Here is a 24,583-nt window from a genome sequence, read left to right as displayed (position 1 = left end):
ACAGACAGACACTCACGACAGACAGACTCACTCCAGACAGACAGACTCACTCCAGACAGACAGACTCACTCCAGACAGACAGACTCACTCCAGACAGACAGACTCACTCCAGACAGACACTCACGACAGACAGACACTCACGACAGACAGACACTCACGACAGACAGACAGACCGACTCACTCACGACAGACAGACAGACCGACTCACGACAGACAGACAGACAGACCGACTCACGACAGACAGACAGACAGACCGACTCACGACAGACAGACAGACAGACTCACGACAGACAGACTCACGACAGACAGACACTCACGACAGACAGACACTCACGACAGACAGACACTCACGACAGACAGACACTCACGACAGACAGACACTCACGACAGACAGACACTCACGACAGACAGACCGACTCACGACAGACAGACCGACTCACGACAGACAGACAGACTCACGACAGACAGACCGACTCACGACAGACACTCACGACAGACAGACACTCACGACAGACAGACACTCACGACAGACAGACACTCACGACAGACAGACACTCACGACAGACAGACACTCACGACAGACAGACACTCACGACAGACAGACACTCACGACAGACAGACACTCACGACAGACAGACACTCACGACAGACAGACACTCACGACAGACAGACACTCACGACAGACAGACACTCACGACAGACAGACACTCACGACAGACAGACACTCACGACAGACAGACACTCACGACAGACAGACACTCACGACAGACAGACACTCACGACAGACAGACACTCACGACAGACAGTCAGACTCACGACAGACAGTCAGACTCACGACTCACTCCAGACAGACCGACTCACTCCAGACAGACACTCACGACAGACAGACACTCACGACAGACAGACACTCACGACAGACAGACACTCACGACAGACAGACACTCACGACAGACAGACACTCACGACAGACAGACACTCACGACAGACAGACACTCTCACGACAGACAGACTCACGACAGACAGCCAGACCGACTCACTCCAGACAGACAGACCGACTCACTCCAGACAGACAGACCGACTCACTCCAGACAGACAGACCGACTCACTCCAGACAGACAGACCGACTCACTCCAGACAGACAGACCGACTCACTCCAGACAGACAGACCGACTCACTCCAGACAGACAGACCGACTCACTCCAGACAGACAGACCGACTCACTCCAGACAGACAGACAGACCGACTCACGACAGACAGACAGACAGACTCACTCCAGACAGACTCACTCCAGACAGACTCACTCCAGACAGACTCACTCCAGACAGACTCACTCCAGACAGACTCACTCCAGACAGACTCACTCCAGACAGACTCACTCCAGACAGACTCACTCCAGACAGACTCACTCCAGACAGACAGACTCACTCCAGACAGACAGACTCACTCCAGACAGCCAGACTCACTCCAGACAGACTCACTCCAGACAGCCAGACCGACTCACGACAGACAGACAGACCGACTCACGACAGACAGCCAGACCGACTCACGACAGACAGACAGACCGACTCACGACAGACAGACAGACCGACTCACGACAGACAGACAGACCGACTCACGACAGACAGACAGACCGACTCACGACAGACAGACAGACCGACTCACGACAGACAGACAGACCGACTCACGACAGACAGACAGACCGACTCACGACAGACAGACAGACCGACTCACGACAGACAGACAGACCGACTCACGACAGACAGACAGACCGACTCACGACAGACAGACAGACCGACTCACGACAGACAGACAGACCGACTCACGACAGACAGACAGACCGACTCACTCCAGACAGACAGACCGACTCACTCCAGACAGACAGACCGACTCACTCCAGACAGACAGACCGACTCACTCCAGACAGACAGACAGACAGACTCACTCCAGACAGACTCACTCCAGACAGACTCACTCCAGACAGACTCACTCCAGACAGACTCACTCCAGACAGACTCACTCCAGACAGACTCACTCCAGACAGACAGACTCACTCCAGACAGACAGACTCACTCCAGACAGACAGACTCACTCCAGACAGCCAGACTCACTCCAGACAGACTCACTCCAGACAGCCAGACCGACTCACGACAGACAGACAGACCGACTCACTCCAGACAGCCAGACCGACTCACGACAGACAGACAGACCGACTCACGACAGACAGACAGACCGACTCACGACAGACAGACAGACCGACTCACGACAGACAGACAGACCGACTCACGACAGACAGACAGACCGACTCACGACAGACAGACAGACCGACTCACGACAGACAGACAGACCGACTCACGACAGACAGACAGACCGACTCACGACAGACAGACAGACCGACTCACGACAGACAGACAGACCGACTCACGACAGACAGACAGACCGACTCACGACAGACAGACCGACTCACGACAGACAGACCGACTCACGACAGACAGACAGACTCACGACAGACAGACACTCACGACAGACAGACACTCACGACAGACAGACACTCTCACGACAGACAGACTCACGACAGACAGACTCACGACAGACAGACTCACGACAGACAGACTCACGACAGACAGACACTCACGACAGACAGACACTCACGACAGACAGACACTCACGACAGACAGACACTCACGACAGACAGACACTCACGACAGACAGACAGACAGACAGACACTCACGACAGACAGACAGACAGACAGACTCACGACAGACAGACAGACTCACTCCAGACAGACAGACAGACAGACAGACTCACGACAGACAGACAGACAGACAGACAGACTCACTCCAGACAGACAGACTCACTCCAGACAGACAGACAGACTCACTCCAGACAGACAGACAGACTCACTCCAGACAGACAGACAGACTCACTCCAGACAGACAGACAGACTCACTCCAGACAGACAGACAGACTCACTCCAGACAGACAGACAGACTCACTCCAGACAGACAGACAGACTCACGACAGACAGACAGACAGACTCACGACAGACAGACAGACAGACTCACGACAGACAGACACTCACGACAGACAGACACTCACGACAGACAGACACTCACGACAGACAGACACTCACGACAGACAGACACTCACGACAGACAGACACTCACGACAGACAGACACTCACGACAGACAGACACTCACGACAGACAGACACTCACGACAGACAGACCGACTCACGACAGACAGACCGACTCACGACAGACAGACCGACTCACGACAGACAGACCGACTCACGACAGACAGACCGACTCACGACAGACAGACCGACTCACGACAGACAGACCGACTCACGACAGACAGACCGACTCACGACAGACCGACCGACTCACGACAGACCGACCGACTCACGACAGACAGACCGACCGACTCACGACAGACAGACCGACCGACTCACGACAGACAGACCGACCGACTCACGACAGACAGACAGACCGACTCACGACAGACAGACAGACCGACTCACGACAGACAGACCGACTCACGACAGACCGACTCACGACAGACCGACTCACGACAGACAGACACTCACGACAGACAGACACTCACGACAGACAGACACTCACGACAGACAGACACTCACGACAGACAGACACTCACGACAGACAGACACTCACGACAGACAGACACTCACGACAGACAGACAGACAGACAGACACTCACGACAGACAGACAGACAGACAGACTCACGACAGACAGACAGACTCACTCCAGACAGACAGACAGACAGACAGACTCACGACAGACAGACAGACAGACAGACAGACAGACTCACTCCAGACAGACAGACTCACTCCAGACAGACAGACAGACTCACTCCAGACAGACAGACAGACTCACGACAGACAGACAGACAGACTCACGACAGACAGACAGACAGACTCACGACAGACAGACAGACAGACTCACGACAGACAGACAGACAGACTCACTCCAGACAGACAGACAGACTCACGACAGACAGACAGACAGACTCACGACAGACAGACAGACTCACGACAGACAGACAGACTCACGACAGACAGACAGACTCACGACAGACAGACAGACTCACGACAGACAGACAGACTCACGACAGACAGACAGACTCACGACAGACAGACAGACTCACGACAGACAGACAGACTCACGACAGACAGACAGACTCACGACAGACAGACAGACTCACGACAGACAGACACTCACGACAGACAGACACTCACGACAGACAGACAGACTCACGACAGACAGACAGACAGACAGACTCACGACAGACAGACAGACTCACGACAGACAGACAGACAGACAGACTCACGACAGACAGACAGACAGACAGACTCACGACAGACAGACAGACAGACAGACTCACGACAGACAGACAGACAGACTCACGACAGACAGACAGACAGACAGACTCACGACAGACAGACAGACTCACGACAGACAGACAGACTCACGACAGACAGACAGACTCACGACAGACAGACAGACTCACGACAGACAGACAGACTCACGACAGACAGACACTCACGACAGACAGACACTCACGACAGACAGACACTCACGACAGACAGACACTCTCACGACAGACAGACTCACGACAGACAGACTCACGACAGACAGACTCACGACAGACAGACTCACGACAGACAGACACTCACGACAGACAGACACTCACGACAGACAGACACTCACGACAGACAGACACTCACGACAGACAGACACTCACGACAGACAGACACTCACGACAGACAGACAGACAGACAGACACTCACGACAGACAGACAGACAGACAGACTCACGACAGACAGACAGACTCACTCCAGACAGACAGACAGACAGACAGACTCACGACAGACAGACAGACAGACAGACAGACTCACTCCAGACAGACAGACTCACTCCAGACAGACAGACAGACTCACTCCAGACAGACAGACAGACTCACTCCAGACAGACAGACAGACTCACTCCAGACAGACAGACAGACTCACTCCAGACAGACAGACAGACTCACGACAGACAGACAGACAGACTCACGACAGACAGACAGACAGACTCACGACAGACAGACACTCACGACAGACAGACACTCACGACAGACAGACACTCACGACAGACAGACACTCACGACAGACAGACACTCACGACAGACAGACACTCACGACAGACAGACACTCACGACAGACAGACACTCACGACAGACAGACCGACTCACGACAGACAGACCGACTCACGACAGACAGACCGACTCACGACAGACAGACCGACTCACGACAGACAGACCGACTCACGACAGACAGACCGACTCACGACAGACAGACCGACTCACGACAGACAGACCGACTCACGACAGACAGACCGACTCACGACAGACAGACCGACCGACTCACGACAGACAGACCGACCGACTCACGACAGACAGACCGACCGACTCACGACAGACAGACCGACCGACTCACGACAGACAGACCGACCGACTCACGACAGACAGACCGACCGACTCACGACAGACAGACCGACCGACTCACGACAGACAGACACTCACGACAGACAGACACTCACGACAGACAGACACTCACGACAGACAGACACTCACGACAGACAGACACTCACGACAGACAGACACTCACGACAGACAGACACTCACGACAGACAGACACTCACGACAGACAGACACTCACGACAGACAGACACTCACGACAGACAGACACTCACGACAGACAGACAGACAGACAGACAGACACTCACGACAGACAGACAGACAGACAGACTCACGACAGACAGACAGACTCACTCCAGACAGACAGACAGACAGACAGACTCACGACAGACAGACAGACTCACGACAGACAGACAGACTCACTCCAGACAGACAGACTCACTCCAGACAGACAGACAGACTCACTCCAGACAGACAGACAGACTCACGACAGACAGACAGACAGACTCACGACAGACAGACAGACAGACTCACTCCAGACAGACAGACAGACTCACGACAGACAGACAGACAGACTCACTCCAGACAGACAGACAGACTCACGACAGACAGACAGACAGACTCACGACAGACAGACAGACAGACTCACGACAGACAGACAGACAGACTCACGACAGACAGACAGACAGACTCACGACAGACAGACAGACAGACTCACGACAGACAGACAGACTCACGACAGACAGACAGACTCACGACAGACAGACAGACTCACGACAGACAGACAGACTCACGACAGACAGACAGACTCACGACAGACAGACAGACTCACGACAGACAGACAGACTCACGACAGACAGACACTCACGACAGACAGACACTCACGACAGACAGACAGACTCACGACAGACAGACAGACTCACGACAGACAGACAGACAGACAGACTCACGACAGACAGACAGACAGACAGACTCACGACAGACAGACAGACAGACAGACTCACGACAGACAGACAGACAGACTCACGACAGACAGACAGACAGACAGACTCACGACAGACAGACAGACTCACGACAGACAGACAGACTCACGACAGACAGACAGACTCACGACAGACAGACAGACTCACGACAGACAGACAGACTCACGACAGACAGACACTCACGACAGACAGACACTCACGACAGACAGACACTCACGACAGACAGACAGACTCACGACAGACAGACAGACAGACAGACTCACGACAGACAGACAGACAGACAGACTCACGACAGACAGACAGACAGACAGACTCACGACAGACAGACAGACAGACAGACTCACGACAGACAGACAGACTCACTCCAGACAGACAGACAGACAGACAGACTCACGACAGACAGACAGACAGACAGACAGACTCACTCCAGACAGACAGACTCACTCCAGACAGACAGACAGACTCACGACAGACAGTCAGACTCACGACAGACAGACAGACTCACGACAGACAGACAGACTCACGACAGACAGACAGACTCACGACAGACAGACAGACTCACGACAGACAGACAGACTCACGACAGACAGACAGACTCACGACAGACAGACAGACTCACGACAGACAGACAGACTCACGACAGACAGACACTCACGACAGACAGACACTCACGACAGACAGACAGACTCACGACAGACAGACAGACAGACAGACTCACGACAGACAGACAGACTCACGACAGACAGACAGACAGACAGACTCACGACAGACAGACAGACAGACAGACTCACGACAGACAGACAGACAGACAGACTCACGACAGACAGACAGACAGACTCACGACAGACAGACAGACTCACGACAGACAGACAGACTCACGACAGACAGACAGACTCACGACAGACAGACAGACTCACGACAGACAGACAGACTCACGACAGACAGACACTCACGACAGACAGACACTCACGACAGACAGACACTCACGACAGACAGACAGACTCACGACAGACAGACAGACAGACAGACTCACGACAGACAGACAGACAGACAGACTCACGACAGACAGACAGACAGACAGACTCACGACAGACAGACAGACAGACAGACTCACGACAGACAGACAGACTCACTCCAGACAGACAGACAGACAGACAGACTCACGACAGACAGACAGACAGACAGACAGACTCACTCCAGACAGACAGACTCACTCCAGACAGACAGACAGACTCACGACAGACAGACAGACAGACTCACTCCAGACAGACAGACAGACTCACTCCAGACAGACAGACAGACTCACGACAGACAGACAGACAGACTCACGACAGACAGACAGACAGACTCACGACAGACAGACAGACTCACGACAGACAGACAGACTCACGACAGACAGACAGACTCACGACAGACAGACAGACTCACGACAGACAGACAGACTCACGACAGACAGACAGACTCACGACAGACAGACAGACTCACGACAGACAGACACTCACGACAGACAGACACTCACGACAGACAGACACTCACGACAGACAGACAGACAGACAGACTCACGACAGACAGACAGACAGACAGACTCACGACAGACAGACAGACAGACAGACTCACGACAGACAGACTCACTCCAGACAGACAGACAGACTCACTCCAGACAGACAGACAGACTCACTCCAGACAGACAGACAGACTCACGACAGACAGACAGACAGACTCACGACAGACAGACAGACTCACGACAGACAGACAGACAGACTCACGACAGACAGACAGACAGACAGACTCACGACAGACAGACAGACTCACGACAGACAGACAGACTCACGACAGACAGACAGACTCACGACAGACAGACAGACTCACGACAGACTCACTCCCTCACTCCAGACAGACAGACTCCCTCACTCCAGACAGACAGACTCCCTCACTCCAGACAGACAGACTCCCTCACTCCAGACAGACAGACTCCCTCACTCCAGACAGACAGACTCCCTCACTCCAGACAGACAGACAGACAGACTCCCTCACTCCAGACAGACAGACAGACTCCCTCACTCCAGACAGACTCCCTCACTCCAGACAGACTCCCTCACTCCAGACAGACTCCCTCACTCCAGACAGACTCCCTCACTCCAGACAGACTCCCTCACTCCAGACAGACAGACTCACTCCAGACAGACAGACTCACTCCAGACAGACAGACTCACTCCAGACACACAGACTCACTCCAGACACACAGACTCACTCCAGACACACAGACTCACTCCAGACACTCACGACAGACACTCACGACAGACAGTCAGACTCACGACAGACAGTCAGACTCACGACAGACAGTCAGACTCACGACAGACAGTCAGACTCACGACAGACAGTCAGACTCACGACAGACAGACAGACTCACGACAGACAGACAGACTCACGACAGACAGACAGACTCACGACAGACAGACAGACTCACGACAGACAGACAGACTCACGACAGACAGACACTCACGACAGACAGACACTCACGACAGACAGACACTCACGACAGACAGACACTCACGACAGACAGACACTCACGACAGACAGACAGACAGACAGACTCACGACAGACAGACAGACAGACAGACTCACGACAGACAGACAGACAGACAGACTCACGACAGACAGACTCACTCCAGACAGACAGACAGACTCACTCCAGACAGACAGACAGACTCACGACAGACAGACAGACAGACTCACGACAGACAGACAGACTCACGACAGACAGACAGACAGACTCACGACAGACAGACAGACAGACAGACTCACGACAGACAGACAGACTCACGACAGACAGACAGACTCACGACAGACAGACAGACTCACGACAGACAGACAGACTCACGACAGACTCACTCCCTCACTCCAGACAGACAGACTCACGACAGACTCACTCCCTCACTCCAGACAGACAGACTCCCTCACTCCAGACAGACAGACTCCCTCACTCCAGACAGACAGACTCCCTCACTCCAGACAGACAGACTCCCTCACTCCAGACAGACAGACTCCCTCACTCCAGACAGACAGACTCCCTCACTCCAGACAGACAGACAGACTCCCTCACTCCAGACAGACAGACAGACTCCCTCACTCCAGACAGACAGACAGACTCCCTCACTCCAGACAGACAGACAGACAGACTCCCTCACTCCAGACAGACAGACAGACTCCCTCACTCCAGACAGACAGACAGACTCCCTCACTCCAGACAGACTCCCTCACTCCAGACAGACTCCCTCACTCCAGACAGACTCCCTCACTCCAGACAGACTCCCTCACTCCAGACAGACTCCCTCACTCCAGACAGACTCCCTCACTCCAGACAGACTCCCTCACTCCAGACAGACAGACTCACTCCAGACAGACAGACTCACTCCAGACAGACAGACTCACTCCAGACAGACAGACTCACTCCAGACAGACAGACTCACTCCAGACAGACAGACTCACTCCAGACAGACAGACTCACTCCAGACACACAGACTCACTCCAGACACTCACGACAGACACTCACGACAGACAGTCAGACTCACGACAGACAGTCAGACTCACGACAGACAGTCAGACTCACGACAGACAGTCAGACTCACGACAGACAGTCCGACTCACGACAGACAGTCCGACTCACGACAGACAGTCAGACTCACGACAGACAGTCAGACTCAGGACAGACAGTCAGACTCACTCACTCACTCCAGACAGACTCACTCAGTCACTCCAGACAGACAGACAGACTCACTCAGTCACTCCAGACAGACTCACTCATGACAGACTCACTCACTCACTCCAGACAGACACTCACTCACTCACTCCAGACAGACACTCACTCACTCACTCACTCACTCCAGACAGACACTCACTCACTCACTCACTCAGTCACTCCAGACAGACTCACTCATGACAGACTCACTCACGACAGACACTCACTCACTCACTCCAGACAGACACTCACTCACTCACTCACTCACTCACTCCAGACAGACACTCACTCACTCACTCACTCACTCACTCCAGACAGACACTCACTCACTCACTCCAGACAGACACTCACTCACTCACTCACTCCAGACAGACTCACTACAGACAGACTCACTCCAGACAGACAGACAGACAGACTCACTCCAGACAGACAGACAGACAGACTCACTCCAGACAGACAGACAGACAGACAGACAAACTCCGGACAAAACACACTGGTGTGTCTCCAACCACGTGCCGGGACATACTTCCAGCTCACTCATCTGAAACATAGTATAGAATCAGGAATGGCAGAGTACATACGACTGCACACGCATTTATTGCTGTTCTGCTCCTGCGCACCCAGGCTCCTGCGCACCCAAGCCTCACTGCTCACTTTTCGCCACTGACATGTGTCGAAGAGGGTCTACCACGTGCTGAAGCAACCTCCTCAGCCGTGGCATACACGCTGTCTAGCCGAGCTCACAATTCAAATGGGGTATTGATTGCTAGGATGGTGTAACGAAGCCATGCATCATCGCAGCCTGCACAACAGCTCAGCTCTTGCGGTGGCGCTCTGTGACCTGCGAGGCCATGCCACGTGGCGGTCAGCCACCGCTGTTTGATGGCTTAGGCCTACACTGCCGTCCCACAGGGCACACAAAAGCTGACCTGTCCGGACTGCCAGCATGGGACATCATCGCAGGCTGCTAAGCACTTACGGTGCCCCTACCTCAGTGGACCAAACATCACCGTTCCATGGCAGTGTGCCTCTGCCCGCCACAGTGCATCCGGTGCCAGCAAGTCTGAAATGGTGTAGAGCATGTGTGCCTGGTCTTTTTTATTGGCAGAGTCACGTGTGCTGTGATCCCTGTGCTGGGTGGGTGTGGTGTGGGTGTATACCAGCTGTGAGGGAGTGGCTGTTGCGTACTGACAACTAGGCCTGTGGCCAGCAGATCACTGCAATGAAAAGGTGGGCCATGTAGCGTTGTCGTCCCTCCCTGTAAGCGTAAGCGGAGTGGGCTGGCCTGGCTTATGCCAGTGCTGCGTGAGGCTGTGAAGAATGACTCTGGAGTTATGAGCGTTGTTCTGTCCTGAGTTGGATGAGGAATCAACTAATGCGGGTGCCCCATTGTAGTGCTGCAGTCACCCGGGTTGCAAGCGCCAATGTGTCACTGTGACCCAAGTCTCACAACGTGGCCAACATGGAAGATACGGGGAATCACTGACCCTACATTTATCCATACTTCCACACATGAGAGATGGTCGACATGACACTTCTGTGTGGATATTAATGTTTATTGCACATTCAGTGGAGTGTTGCAGCTGTAGCAATACAGGGCCATGCAAAGTTGAAGTTTCAGTTTTTGGCACATGGAGGGCAGGCAATTAGAGCCAAGCTTGTTCTCGGGGGTAGGCTGCGCCAACATATGTACTTAAACAATCACTCCGCCAATCCCCAAGGACTTATAAATTCACTAAACACTCTCCTTGTAGTACTCTAATGATCAAGTCTCTACCTACGTACTTGTACAATGACCGAAACAAAGTTAAATGACCGAAGTTTTCCACACTGCCAGAGGTAACATGGTTGCATATGCTGTCCACAGCACAATGTAATGTGGTAGGACCAAGGGGCAGCATCATGCAGCATACATAATGAAAACAAGGACACAGTTAGATAGTGGAACTGGGTACGGGCACGTGCGCTCGACTCCATTTTATTACCAGGGTCACATGTCCAGTGACTTCTATGCTGGATGCATGTGGGGTGAGTGTAAGCCAGCCCTGAGGGAATGGTTGGTGATGGCAACAAGTACAACAGTAATCATCAGATAGCACACAGAGATTCCATCATAAATGGTCCATGACTTGTGGTGCACTGAGGTAGGGGCAGCCGATCTGAAATCATACACAAAAGATTGTATTATAAAGGGTCATTGAGTTGTAGTGCACTGTGGTAGGAGAATCAGAAGCATTCAGCGTGTGCGCAGCTAGCGATGATGCGTGGTGCCGGCTGCACTGGGAGCAATGTCTCTTGCCTACTGGACTGACTCATCTGCAATCGCGACTCAATCTGAATTGTGAGCCCTGATGTCCGCAGTGTAGATCGAAGGCAGTAGTCTGCACAGACATCGAGGAATGCTTTTTGTCACTTCCTCTTGAGAAAATCCAACAACATAGAGTACAGTTCACTCTGCAATAAATAAATCAAAACTGAATTCGAACTGTGAGCTCTGCTGTCCGCAGTGTAGACTGCCATTCAGTGTTCCTTTGGACTTGCAAGATGAATTTGGTCATTGTTCTAAAGCTATAATTGATATAAAAAAAGTTCTTGAAGCAAGGATACTAAAAGGATATTATGTAGGTTTTAGGGACGTTGTAGTTAGTTGCCTACTGGACTCTGTAATTAATGAATCAAGACTCAATTTTAATTGTGAGCCCTGCTGACCGCAGAGTAGGCCAGAGGCAGCGGTCAGGAAGGGCCCACAGCCAGTGGCGTTGACTTGAGCTGCATAGAGTTAGTGGTAGGTGTGGTGCTCAGCGTGTCGCAGCCAGTGATGATGCGTGGTGCGGGCTGGCCTCACTGGGAGCAATGTCTCTTGCCTACTGGACTGCGTCATCTGCAATCGCGACTCCATCTGATTTGGTAGCCCTGCTGTCCACAGTGTAGATCGAAGGCAGTATTCAAAACCCCAACAACCCACACCTAAAATATATCTTAAAAATGATAATAATTACACAATATACATAATCAACTAATAATTAATTATTTATTTAAAATGATAATTAACTTCTCACCTTTTACTCCTACAAACACAACAACCTGCACCCGGAATATAACTTAGGGGCTCATTACGATAGTTGGAGGACCACAACCATCAGCCTGTCGGTGGTGGTTCCCCCGCCAATCAGAAGGGCAGATCAGACTACCACATTACGATGGCGGTCGGAAAACCCCACTGCCACGATTCCAACAGTCAGATTGTTTCTGACCGCCAGTTGGACTGCCTGCATTGATCAGAATAGGCATATTAGGATGTCCATCCCCGCCAGCCTTTCCATGGCGGTTCAATCACCATGAAAAGTTTGGCAGGGATGGTCACTGGGGGCCCATAGCGGGCCGCCCTTTCCTCCTGGCCCTAGGCTGTGGGTCCTGGGGGGCACCCATGGTGCCCACCTACATGTCCCTGCACGATGTGGCATGCCCCGCATGGTGCCTGCCACGTATTGCAGGGAGATGTGTGGAGACCCGTTTTTGCCTTGCAACGGGTGCTGCAGCCAGCAGCACAGGCCGCAATACAATAAATAGGCAATGCGACCGCCACAATGGGGGTCGCATCCTAATTCCTATTGTGGGACTGCCGCCTTGTTGGCGGGGGAGTCCCAAATAGGAGACGATGGCGGACGGACTGTCCGCCACCGTAATGAGCCCCTTAATTACACAAATTACATAATTAATTATCAATGAATTAATCATTATTTAATAACATATATTATTCATTAATAATAATTAATTAGCTTCCCACCCTGAGCCCCTGAAAACACAACCTGCACCTAAAGCAAAACTTAAAAAATAAATTAAATACACAATTAGTCTAATTAATTATCAATAATAATTATTAGTTACAAATAATTATTAATTAATTCTAATTACTTCCCATTCTGTACCTCTAGAAATCCCACAACCCTCACCTGAAACATAACTTAAAAAATAAATTAAGGACACATAATTCGTAGTTAAATAATTGATGATAATTTAAAATAAATTAATAATTGATTATAATTAATTTACTTCACACCCTCTTAACCTACAAACCCCACAACTTGCACCTAAAACATAACTAAACAATGTCTCAGTTACACAATTGACTTAATTATTAATTGAATAATTATTAATTACAAATTTATTATTATTAATTATAATTTATTTACTTCCCACCTTGTACCCCTACAAACCTCAGTCCGCCCGCCATCGCTCCAGGAAATGGGACTGCCCGCTTTGTGTGCTGGCGGTCCCGCATGTGCAATTAGGATGCACCTGCCACACTGGCAGGCGCATTCCGCATTTTTGCATTGCGGCGAGCAGTGCTGTCAGCAGCACCCGCTGCAATCCAAAAAATGTACTTGTGCATTTGCATGCACAACGTGACAGGCACCGCGTGGTGCCTGCCTCGTCATCCATGCAAATGCAAGGGGGTACCATAGTTACCCCCATGTGCCCCCTCACCCCCCAACATCCTGGGGGCCCACAACGGGCACCCAACTGAGGAATCTGCATGCCTTTCTGTGGCGGCAATGCCGCCACGGAAAGGCTGCTTCCCGCTGACATTGTAATATGGATGACTGTGTCTAGCAGACACCGCCACCATATTCAACCCTTTTCCGCCCGGTCGACTCGCCGCCCGGGCGGAAAAGCGGCGGACGGTCTTCCCGCCTGCTGCGGTACCCCCCACCATCATAATATGGCGGGGGGAAATGGGAGGCGGGTGGGGGATGATGTTGGGCGGATCAGCACCGCTATGCGGGCAGCGGCGATCCGCCCGACATCATTATAGATCAATTAATATTACAATAAACAATTAGATTTAATTTAAAAACACCAAACAATTTACAAACTATATTAACAATAATTATACAAACAATTTATAACATGTACAATTAAAACATATCCTAAAATACATAAATAATTAAAAAACAAACTTATTAACAATATTTTTGTAAATGATATTAATAACCTAGATATTTTTAACATTGATATTACTTTCCTTAGAAAATCGATATTCTTGTCAAAAGTATTTCTGCATCACAATATTTTTTCTGAATACTTTCTATATCTATTAATACATGTGGATATAAGTACTATTTCCTTCTTTTCCCCTCTCCCTGTGATTTAACAATATTTGTCATTTGAGGTTCACGTTAAACAAATTATTAAATCATGGCAGTTTGTGGTATAAATAATTGAGGTTCCTAGTTCTATTGAGTGTTTGTAGGCACCATATCCCTCTCAAGTGAAAACATTTGATTTCATGCAATATAAAGAGAAATTAATAATTCACATCTGACATGTCCTGTCAGCCCCCTAATCTGGGTGGTATCTAAAACAAACATTTGCCCGAGTTGTGTTGTTATAGTAACAGGAACACTTACTGTGTCATGTATGATATACGGAGTTCCAGATGTTCCTGTGTTCTGGGTTGGAACGTTATTCTGGCAGTTGATGCTGGATTGAGGTCTGTGAGGGTTGATGATTAGTACTTCGACAATAAATCCTTGAAACACTACTCTGTGTTTGGATGGATCAATATTTAACATTGGCGACGAGCTGAAGACTTGTGAGAACATCAAACCTAAACAAAAGAAAAAGGAAAACAAACTTACGCGTTGGATATAATGTCTTCATGGTGGACGTTGTGGATTTCCGGTTTGACCCACTGGTTGTGATGAGGTGTATTGGTGAGGGACGACGTACACCGGAAAACGGTATACTCGGCAAGTATCTATGAGTGGTGGTGCTGTGAAGATGGGGCAGTGTGGAGCTTGACCTGCGATCCAGATAGATGTGTGCCATGCAGTTTATTCCATAATCATGATGACATCCTGATATCCCAACTGTCATCGTGACTGCGTCTTCAGGATTCGAAGACTGATGCCGACGTGGTAACGTAGTGCAACACTAGACTACATGGCGCATTGACGGCAGCCGCCATTTTGAGTGTTATTATTTTTTCTTCGTGATGCGGATACTCTACAATCAATTTTCAATCCGTTTAATTTGTTCTATGGTGGAGCGCCAGGAAGTAAAGTAAAAAAAAAAAAAAAAAAAACAGATTTGCACACAGTGATGCACACACTTTAATCCACGTTAAGGGAAACAGTGTGTGCATGTCAAGTATTGGCGGTAATCCGCGCCGCGCTGAAGGGGTTAATATGGACTTTGATAAGAAATTCAATAAGAAAAAAATATACTGCTGTTGATGTTAGATCTAGAGGTCCAAAATGTTTCAGGTGTGCAGTGAAGGACATTGGACAAACAGTCCTGGGAGCTTTGCAAGATTTACATTTTGCAAAAAGTGCATCAAGAAAGGACATTATGCTTGTGTATGTTGTAGATTCAAACAGCAAAGTGTGAATTATTTAGAGGAGGAAGTGAAGGTTATTTCAAGTGTGCGTGATGATGGGGGTGTGGATGAGGATCCGATTGAGATGCCTGAATGTGAAATGATTGGAGGAAAAAAATGGTTCTTGCAGATTCTGGATCACCCTACATGATGATTGGTGTTAAGAATTGGACCACCACATCTGGAAGTGAGGATATTGAGTGGTTGCCTCCTGATATCAACCCTGTGGGTTATGGAGGTGTGAGCATTGATGTGCTTGGGTATTGTGTGAAGAAGATCCAATTTGCTGATCGTGAAACGGTTGGTAAAGTTTATGCTGCAAGGAGGGGGACAAACTTCTTGGTTGGAGACATCAGAGAGACATGGGAATGACACTTAATCTCAACAGTAAACAGAAAGTTTTGGTGCTGACCAAGGAAGAGTAGCCCTTGGATATTTGTACTACATTTTCCAAGGTTTTTGGTAGCAATCTTGGATTACTTAAACATTTTGAACATAAGATTATTTTGAAGAGTGCTGCGGTACCTTGTGTTGCCAAAGTGAGGAAAGTTCCACATATGATGATGGAGCCATTGGAAGCTTAAAGAGAGAGGAGTAATTGAAGAAATTGAGAGTTCTGAGTGGTTGGCTCTAGTGGTGTTGGCACCCAAGGATGGTGGAAAAGAGTATTTGTTTGTGTGTGGATTTTAGAGGTTTGAATAGGTTCATTTGGTTGACAGACAACCTTTACCAAATATCACAGAGACCTTGGCCCTCATAAAGAGTGCCTGAATTTTTAGTTTAATGGACTTGTCCTCTGCCTACCACCAAGTTAAGCTACATCCGGAGTGTAAACACTTAACTTCTTTTGTAACACTTAAAGGTGCATTCCAGTTTATTAGAATGCCTTTTGGACTTGCCTCCACTGTGGCATGTTTCCAGAGAGTGATGAAACCAGTATTGCAAGGTTTGGACAAAGTTTTGTTTTTTCAAGACAATATACTGGTGTATGGTAAAGATTTGAGGAACATGATTGAATTGTGTGGAAAGTATTCGACAGATTGCAGAGTGCAGGTTTGGTAATCAAAAGAGAGAAATGCAAGTTCAGAGTCGCATATGTGACTTGTTTAGGTCACACAATTTCCAGTGAAGGGATTAGTCCCAAAATGGAGTTGGCTAGGATTATAATGGAAGCTCCTAAACCTGTTAACAAAGATCAGGTACGCTCTTTCCTTGGTTTGGCGAAGTTTTGCTCCAAATTCATTAAAAATGTTGCCTGTATTTCTCAACCTTTGAGATCTCTGTTAAAAAAAGGATCTCAGTATGTATGGTCCAACAAATGTGAAGTGGCATTTTATTTGTGTGAAGGATTGCATTGCAAGATTACCCACTTTGGGTCATTTTAATGTAAACGAGAACAATCTTAACCAGCATCTGTGGGTTAGGTGCTGTACTTGCTCAAATTGACAATGGAGAGTTAAAAGTAGTTGCTTTTGCTTCTCTTGCTGTGAGAGAAGCGGAAGAGAGATACTCTGTTATAGAACGGGAGGCACTTGCTGTATTTTGGGCAGTACTTCATTTTAAATTCTTTTTGTGGTGGATACCTTTTACTGTGAGATCTGATCATAAACCACTCTCCAGGATTTTCACTTGTAGAGAGATGGCTAATCTTCCCCCTAGAATCTCCAGATGGGTGGACGGGTTGTCCAACTATAATTTTGTGGTTGAATTTATCCCTGGTTTAAAGAATTATATGGCTGATTGCATGTCCAGGTTGCCAATTCAGCATGATGTTGATAATGTAGATTGTGTAACAGTGAATTGGATTTGTGAGTCTGCATTAGAAGACAAGGAGTGGGCTGATTTTTATTCAAGTGAACCTGATTTTGATGTGCTAAAGGACTTCATTGTGAAAGGTTGGCTGGAGAGGAAGATACTGTCTCCCACTTTGGAGAATTTCTTCAGCGTAAAAGATGAGTTGAGCATTTTGGATGGAAAGATCTTTAGAGGGAAGGGTGTGGTGGCTCCCAGAGGTTTAAAAAGCAAATAGATCAATTTGGCACATGAAGGCCATTTGGGTCGCAACAAGACCAAAGCAAGACTTTGTGAGTGGTACTGGTGGCCTGGTATGAACCATGAGGTGGAGGAAGTGCTAAAAGATCGTTGGCAATGTGCAAACAATGACAAGTCGAAGAAGACTTTTTCAGCACCAATTTCACCAGTCAAGGTGCCTGCTGATCCCTGGACTAAATTGGGAATGGATATTGCTGGTCCATTTGAGTTGTTGACCCATGGTGAGTGTTATGTGATTTTACTTGTGGATTATACATCCAAATGGGTTGTAACTAAACGTGTACCCATTGTAAATACTCAAACTGTAATGGAGTTACTTAAAGATGAGTTTTCCAGAGAAGGCATTCCAAAGACCTTAATCACTGATAATGGGGCACAGTTTGTGTCTCAGGAGATGGAGCAATTTCTTTCTAGTTTAGCTATTGTTCATTTTAAGACTGCTCTTTATTTGCCACAGGCTAATGGGTTGGTGGAGAGCATGAACAAAATTGTTGAAAGTTGTGCTCAACGTGCAATCCTGAATAAGGAATCATTGAAAGTGGCTTTGAGAGAGACTTGGTGGGCACGTAGAGTAACACCAATTGTGTGACGTCTGTGTCACCTTTTGCTGTTATCAGGGGAAGACAACCACATTGTAATTTAAATCCAGCTTGGTTGAGACTGGATACTAATGTACTCAATCAACCTTCTGCATCTGAGTTGAGAGTGCGAAGAGAGATATCAAAACAATTACAAAATCAATTTTGACAAAACACATTGCACCGGAGAGCCCAATTGGTGTGTTGGCGATAGTGTGGTGAGAAGACCTTGTATAGTTAGGGAGGGACGTTCAAGATTCATGGGACTTTTTTTGATTTCCGATGTTAAAAAAAAAAATGTGGTTGTGTTGAATTCTGGTGATATTTGGAGCATGTCTCGATTGGTGAAAGTATCCAACCAACGTTCACAAATGCTCCAACGTGTCATTGCCAATGAGTTTGGTAGCACATCCAGTAAGGATCTTGGTAGGGCAAGAGCAAGGCCTAGTTGGCATAAAGATTATGTGATATGGTCTCATTAATTGCACTGGTGTATGTGTTCTTGCATCATCTGTTATGGTGCTGTTAAATTTATATTGATTGTGAATTGTATCTTTATGCTTTTCTTCCTTATTCTCCTTATGTTACTTAATCCACATTCCCTATTTTAACTTTGTATCAAATTTTTTTTGTGTTTCATTATAAAGGGGAAGATTTGTTATGGTTATGGGTTGTGTCCGGAACACTTACTATGTCACTGTGTGCTGTAAGGAGTTCCAGATGTTCTTGTGTTCTGGTTGGAACGTGGTTCTGGCAGTTGATGCTGGATCGAGGTCTGTGAGGGTTGATGATTTGTACTTCGACAATAAATCTTTGAAACACTACTCTATATTTAACACATACATGGACAATTCAGGGCAAAAGGTTAAAGGATGTTACTTTGTCATGCCCACCACTCCTGGCATGTGGCTTAAGTGCCATCCATGCAATCTTGTCATCATTTGCATGGTGTCAATGATGCTGTTTGAATATCTACACGCACCAGACAGTCCTTCACCATCTCTCTTGCCAGAGCAGAGCACAGCAGGGAGCAGGCAGGCATCAAATCCCTTTTGTGATTCTGCGTGATCCTGTGTAGGCCACAGTTAGGGTGTTGCTTGCTAACTCATGCGAACAGACCTGATTCACAGAGATGACCCCCAAGGCCTTCTGTGCTCTGTGAAAGGTGCTTACTGAGATACACACAAACACAGGCTGTATTCACCAGTGCAGGAGGAGGTGATGGGATGAGGAGTGCAGAGAGAAGATGGGGTGATAAAGGGGAGGCAGCTACCAGCAGGTGTGCAGCTGTCACAATGAGGACATACAACTTGGGGTGCATGCAGCTCAAGGATGGCCATCTTGGGGTGCTCACACGCATTCCATAGTGACACCTCTCAAACTCAGGGGCAATGAAGCATTCCAGTCTTTACGAAATACAAAGCCTTGCAAGAGAGATGGTCAGTAGGAACCCTGAGTACAGAGGTAGCCCCACAAATAAAAACAGCTGCCACAAACCTCTATAAATCAGCTCTGTTTCTAATATCTTTATGTATAAAACGTGGGCGCCACCAAGGGGCAGCACAACGCGGTAAAAATAGACGTTTACACAGTGGAACATTATGAAATGGTCATGAACAGCTGATATCAAACAAAGATTAAATGCATCTAGCGGGGAGGGCTTTACATATTAGGAGGGGACATGGAGATTTAATGGGTGAGTGTGAGGTGTGAGACACAGTTGGTCTTATAACTGTGGAGGAGGTCTTCGAGGTGACTGATGTGCAACAGGGGGGGTTCAACAGCCATTTTAGTTCAAGCTCCGCAAATGGCGTGGAAGTCCTACACATTGCTTATTTATCCCGCAACAGCAGGGTGGATCCCCATTAGTTACACTTTCTGCCTTTTTACCCCCTACAGTAGAGGGAGCACAAGGAGGGGAAATATAATTAAGCTTTGTACTGGAGATCTCTTTCTTCACCAGTGTTTGCACTCACTTGTGAATGTTCCTTCCACAGGTGACCCGTGCAGAGCAACAGATGAGCTGAGGATAATCCTTGTCGGGACCTCTGGAGCCGGGAAAAGTGCCACTGGGAACAGCATCTTAGGGAGGAGAGAGTTTGTGTCCAAAGGCTCAGCAGTGCCGGTGACCAGGGAGTGTCAGAGGGGGGAGGTGGAGTGGGAGGGGAGGCGTCTGCTAGTGGTGGACACTCCGGGCATTCTTCCCTCCAAAGTCCCTGACAAGGAGGTGTCTGCAGAGATGGAGCGGTGTGCACAGCTCTCCTCCCTCGACCCACACGCCATTCTCCTCGTGCTCCAGGCCGGACGGTTCACCTTGGAGGAACGGGAGTCTGTTCAAAGGATCCAGCGCCTCTTCGGGAAGGAGGCGCTAAAGTTCACAGTGATCGTGTTTACACGGAAAGAGGACCTGGAGGGTGAAACTATACTAAACTTTGTACGTAAATCCGAGCAGAAGCTTAGAGAGCTGGTCAATAGCTGTGGGTGGAGGGTCTGTGCCTTCAACAACCGTGCAAGAGATGCAGAGAGGGAGCAGCAGGTGCAGGGGCTCATTCAAGTGATAGACAAAATGCTGGCAAGGGATGGGGCAGGTATTAAAGCCTGGTGTAACATCAGGCAGCTGCAGAGCTGGATTATACGATTCAAGGATTATGGGAGAGGAGCTGGAATCCAGGATAAATCTACCCCAGGTAATTAGAAGTGATCAGACGTTACTTCAGTTAAAGTAGTCCCGAGCAACCCACAACCAGAGCCCAGGAACCACTTTAAAGCCACAGGCCCACTTATTACACCTTCTAAACTTATATTATATTAGAAAGCTTGTGGGGAAAAAACATGTTGGGTTAAATATTTAAATCTGTTATAAATCATATATGTTAATAGTGATGTAAAGGAGTACTCCTATTTTTGAAAAACCACTTGTTTCAATATTTTTTTTTAAATAAAAATCCGGCATGCTACAGGGGCTGACACGCTGTCTAGACGTATCGTGAAACATATACTACATAATTCAAGTTGTGCAACTTGACCTCTGTGCACTGTTGCCTAAAAGCTGTTGCTATACTACCTTTGTCAGCATAAAGTAACAATAGTTCTGGTGAACTCAAAAACATTTAATGTGACAAAACAGCAAATAATGAAACTATTTCAAACATAAACAAATGTTCTTAGTGTGTGAACACATTTAATCTGTTCCAATCATAGATTAACATCTTGAGAAGAGTTTCATTCTTTATGTCCACGGAATTATTATTTCAAGAAAACCGCCCAATGCATTTCAGGCCCCATCGGCCCTTCTTCAGGGGAAATATGTAAGCAATGTAAATGATACTCTCTTGAAATACAAGTGAAGTGGCGCAATGCGACGTTAAGCAAAAGAGTCTAACGCTGCGCCCTGTCACTTTTGTAAATATGCTCCTTAGGCCCACCAGCATATCTGATACTTAATGCTTGTTGAGGGGACACACATTGACGGGGTCTGCCTGTGATTGCTAAACTGTCCTTGGAATGCTCCAAGTGAATCTTGTTGATCCTATGAGGTCAATAGACCATTTGGTAGCTTCCCATCAATTGAATGCCCACATACACCTCTACGTGATCTTACATCAGATAAGGTTACAACAATTGTACCTGGTGATTTGGATGTTTATTTTGATGTCCTCATAGACTATCAAGTGCAATTAAAAGAGGCTATTGCCTTGCTTATCTTTAATAGAGCACACATATTTTCAAACCACAGCGAATGTCAGTTGCTTGAAATTGTAAGATGTCTGTTAGAGCATGTCAGCATTTGCTTTATCCATGAACCAACCATTTGTTTTAGCGATTGGTAGAGATTTTCAGCCACTGTATTTCTAAAAGCCAATTATTGAGCTGTTTATTTTTGTTCATAAATGGTGAAATTTAGATGTTGATAGGTTGACTTCTACAGTTCAGCCAAGTGAAACATTTGGTAACCGTGTCGTGAATATCAATTATTTGTGAGATAATAAACAATTGTCTGGTGTGATTTAGTGCACGGTGTAAGATGTATAAAGTTTCTTAATAATGAATTGCATTTGCTATCCTTTCCAATTCACAAATTCCAAATCCGTATTTGGTATGTGTCATGCAGGCACCTCAGTAATTTCTGATTTGGTCTAATTCGCATTCATAATTTACTGGCTCTTTAATATCAATTTTATAAATTGCAAATTGTTGTTTGAGAGTTGAAAATTGGTAACGTCGCATTCAGGGACTGTTTCATGACATCACAGTGAGGAAGTCATTAAACACCTTCAGAAAGGAGACACAGCAGCCCTCATTTTCCTGGACCTCTCTGCAGCATTTGACACAGTTTCACATTCCAACCTCATCAGACATTTAAGGACTGCTTCTGCTTGATCTGCTCCTTAACGAATGGAACACAAGTTGTCAGCCTGATACTTTACTCCTCTGAAGTCCACAAACTCCTCTTTGGAGCACCTCAAAGTTCATGGATCAGCCCCACCTTTTTCAAAGCATACATTATCACTCTGGCCACTGTCATCCACACACACAGCATCCTCTCCTAACTAGACAACATGCAACTCATACTCTCCCTCTTGTACCAGGCCCCCAATACAAGAAACACGTTCACTGCCTGCATGACCGAAGTTGCTAACTGGATGAAAGCCTCCTGTCTCAAGCTCAACACTGACAAGACAGGTCCGGAACCATATCAAGCAGATAGTGGTGGAAGGAGAAAGTTTACCTCGGTCATCTAATTTAGACATTGGGGTGGCTTTTCGTGAATTTTTTCAAGAAATATATACCAATAACACCATTGAGGACCCTGTGAGAAGATGTAATTGGCTTGATAAGATCAGGCTACCAAGTCTTACGAGGGTACAGCATGATGCTTTGGATAACGAAATCACCGAAGACGAAATTAGAATGGCAATCAATAACACCAAAAAAGGTAAGGCGACAGGGCCTGATGGCCTTCCAGCAGAGTTATATCATCATCTTAAAGAGTCTATAATCCCTGTGCTATCGAGACTTTTTAATAGCATATTGCTGGATGGAGACGACCCTCCTGGGTCTTGGAGCGAAGCGACAGTTGTTCTAGTTTTAAAACCAGGAAAACCTCCTACTGACTGTGGATCTTATCGCCCCATATCACTCCTTAATTCTGATTATAAAATCTTCACCGCCATCCTCGCAAATAGGTTAGGGGGTGTAGTGGGCAATGTTATCCATCAAGATCAGAAGGGCTTTATCCAAGGGCGACAATTAACAGACCTCACTTACAATCTAATAGGTGCTATTGACATCGCGTCTTCCTTTTCCCTCCCCTTGGCAGTATTAACATTAGACGCGACAAAGGCCTTTGATCGGGTTTACTGGCCATACCT

General features: G+C 48.0%; 1 protein-coding gene across 2 annotated transcripts in view; it reads left to right on the top strand.

Moving 5' to 3' along the window:
- The window catches only part of LOC146830166 (uncharacterized), a 208,110-nt gene extending 184,888 nt beyond the window's left edge, over positions 1-23,222 (top strand). For both annotated transcript variants that reach the window (XM_085604411.1, XM_085604410.1), the window contains one exon: positions 21,209-23,222. In XM_085604411.1, coding sequence (XP_085460537.1) covers positions 21,209-21,906 — 698 coding nt within the window. In that variant the 3' untranslated portion in view covers positions 21,907-23,222. The remainder of the gene's footprint in view (positions 1-21,208) is intronic.
- Positions 23,223-24,583: the final 1,361 nt, after the last annotated feature.

Source organism: Triturus cristatus, chromosome 5_1 (genome assembly GCF_964204655.1).
Source record: "Triturus cristatus chromosome 5_1, aTriCri1.1, whole genome shotgun sequence".
Taxonomy (NCBI): Eukaryota; Metazoa; Chordata; class Amphibia; order Caudata; family Salamandridae; genus Triturus; species Triturus cristatus.
The sequence above is the reverse complement of the archived record's forward strand: the minus strand, read 5'-3'. Positions and strand labels throughout refer to the sequence as shown.